Genomic DNA, 1,858 nt, shown 5'->3' with positions numbered 1-1,858 from the left:
CAGGTAGGACCGAGGAATAGGACAATCAGCTCCTTTTCTCCCCCTTTTCCTGCCTCTAAATGCCTGTCCTTGTTGTCTATTCTTGGACTATAAAACACAGGCAAAGCATGTTCTTGACTGCACTGGGCCTTTAACTCTTAAACCTGCCATGTCTCCTTCACCCTCCTCTCTAAACTTGTGTGTTTTGTTCGGGTTTTTGTTTCACATCAGATACAGCATCGTAGCCACCGATGAAGACCACTTCAAGATCTCCACCCTGGGCCTCCACAATGGCCATGGTCCCCTGATGCACCACAATATGACTGGGAGGGGTATGGGGGGCGGAGGAGGTGGTGGTGGTGGTGGTGGAGGAGGAGGAGGAGGAGGAGGTTCAGAAGGAGGAGGAGGCGGCAGCTCGCTAGCCCTGCGAGCAACAGAGTCTGTCCACAACGGACGCCAGATCTCCACGACGGGGCCCAACCATGTCCGGAGCCGCTTCGTGAAGAAGAACGGCCAGTGCAACGTGGTTTTCCACAACATGGAAGACAAGACGAAACACTATCTGGCCGACATATTTACCACCTGCGTGGACATCCGCTGGCGTTACATGCTGCTCCTCTTCACCTCTACCTTCCTGCTCTCCTGGTTCCTCTTCGGGGTGGTCTTCTGGGGAGTGGCTCTGGCCCATGGGGACTTCGACCTTCGACCCGGCCTGGGAGAGGGGCCTCTGGCCGGCTTGGAGGGAGGAGGGGTGGAGTGGAAGCCCTGCATCCTACACGTCCAAGGCTTCGTAGGGGCGTTTCTCTTCTCCATAGAGACCCAGACCACCATTGGGTATGGGTTCCGCTGCGTCACCGAGGAGTGTCCAGCGGCGGTGGCTACGGTGGTGGTCCAGTCCATTGTGGGCTGTATCATCGACTCCTTCATGATCGGAACCATCATGGCCAAAATGGTTCGACCTAAGAAGCGGGCGCAGACCTTGCTGTTCTCGCACCACGCAGTAATCTCCATGCGGGACGGGAAGCTGTGCCTGATGTTTCGCCTGGGTAACATGAGGAAAAGCCACATCGTGGAGGCTCACGTCCGGGCGCAGCTCATCCGGCCGCACGTCACCGCCGAAGGCGAGTACCTCCCCATGGAGCAGACGGACATCGACGTGGGTTACGACGAGGGCCTGGACCGCCTCTTCCTGGTGTCTCCACTGGTCGTGGTCCACGAGATCAACGAGAACAGCCCGCTGTACTGCATGAGCAGCGCCGACCTGACGACAGAGGACTTTGAGATCGTGGTGATACTGGAGGGGATGGTGGAGGCCACGGCCATGACCACCCAGGCCCGCTCCTCCTACCTGGCCAGGGAGATCCTGTGGGGCCACCGCTTCGAGCCCGTGGTCTTCGAGAAGGAGCACCGCTACCAGGTAGACTACTCCCGCTTCCACAAGACCTACGAGGTGCCAGCTACTCCGCACTGCAGCGCCAGGGAGCTCCAGGAGATGACGGGCCGATCCCGCTCCCCCTCGTCTGCCTCCGGCTCTAGTTCTACCCGGTCAGTGTCCCCTCTCGGTCCCAAATCCTCTGGCCTCCACCTCTTGCCTCCACACTCCCCCAGCGCCTTCTGCTACGAGAACGAGGTGGCCCTGTGCTGCGGGGAGGAGGAGGGGGAGGAGGTAGGGGAGATGGGTATGATGCTGGGGGGGAGGGACGACGGGGAGGGGGAGGAGAGGGACGTACAACTAGACATCTTCCAGGAGAGATTTCAGGACCAGGTAGCGGTGGACATGAACATGCTGTGTGTGCTGGACATGGACAATCAGATTGACAGGCTGCAGCCGGCTATAGCTCTTGATGCGCTGGGCTTCAGGAGGGAATCAGGAGTGTAG

At 59.3% G+C, this 1,858-nt stretch overlaps 1 protein-coding gene across 1 annotated transcript in view; it reads left to right on the top strand.

The window, feature by feature from the left end:
• The window catches only part of LOC124016419 (ATP-sensitive inward rectifier potassium channel 12-like), a 12,147-nt gene extending 10,289 nt beyond the window's left edge, over positions 1-1,858 (top strand). Inside the window, exons 2-4 of the mRNA XM_046331980.1 lie at positions 1-3; positions 211-278; positions 378-1,858. The exon at positions 1-3 is cut by the window's left edge and continues 199 nt beyond it. Coding sequence (XP_046187936.1) covers positions 1-3; positions 211-278; positions 378-1,858 — 1,552 coding nt within the window. The remainder of the gene's footprint in view (positions 4-210; positions 279-377) is intronic.

Source organism: Oncorhynchus gorbuscha, linkage group LG26, assembly GCF_021184085.1.
Source record: "Oncorhynchus gorbuscha isolate QuinsamMale2020 ecotype Even-year linkage group LG26, OgorEven_v1.0, whole genome shotgun sequence".
Taxonomy (NCBI): Eukaryota; Metazoa; Chordata; class Actinopteri; order Salmoniformes; family Salmonidae; genus Oncorhynchus; species Oncorhynchus gorbuscha.
Note: the sequence above shows the minus strand (reverse complement) of the source record. Positions and strands in the feature narration are given on the sequence as shown.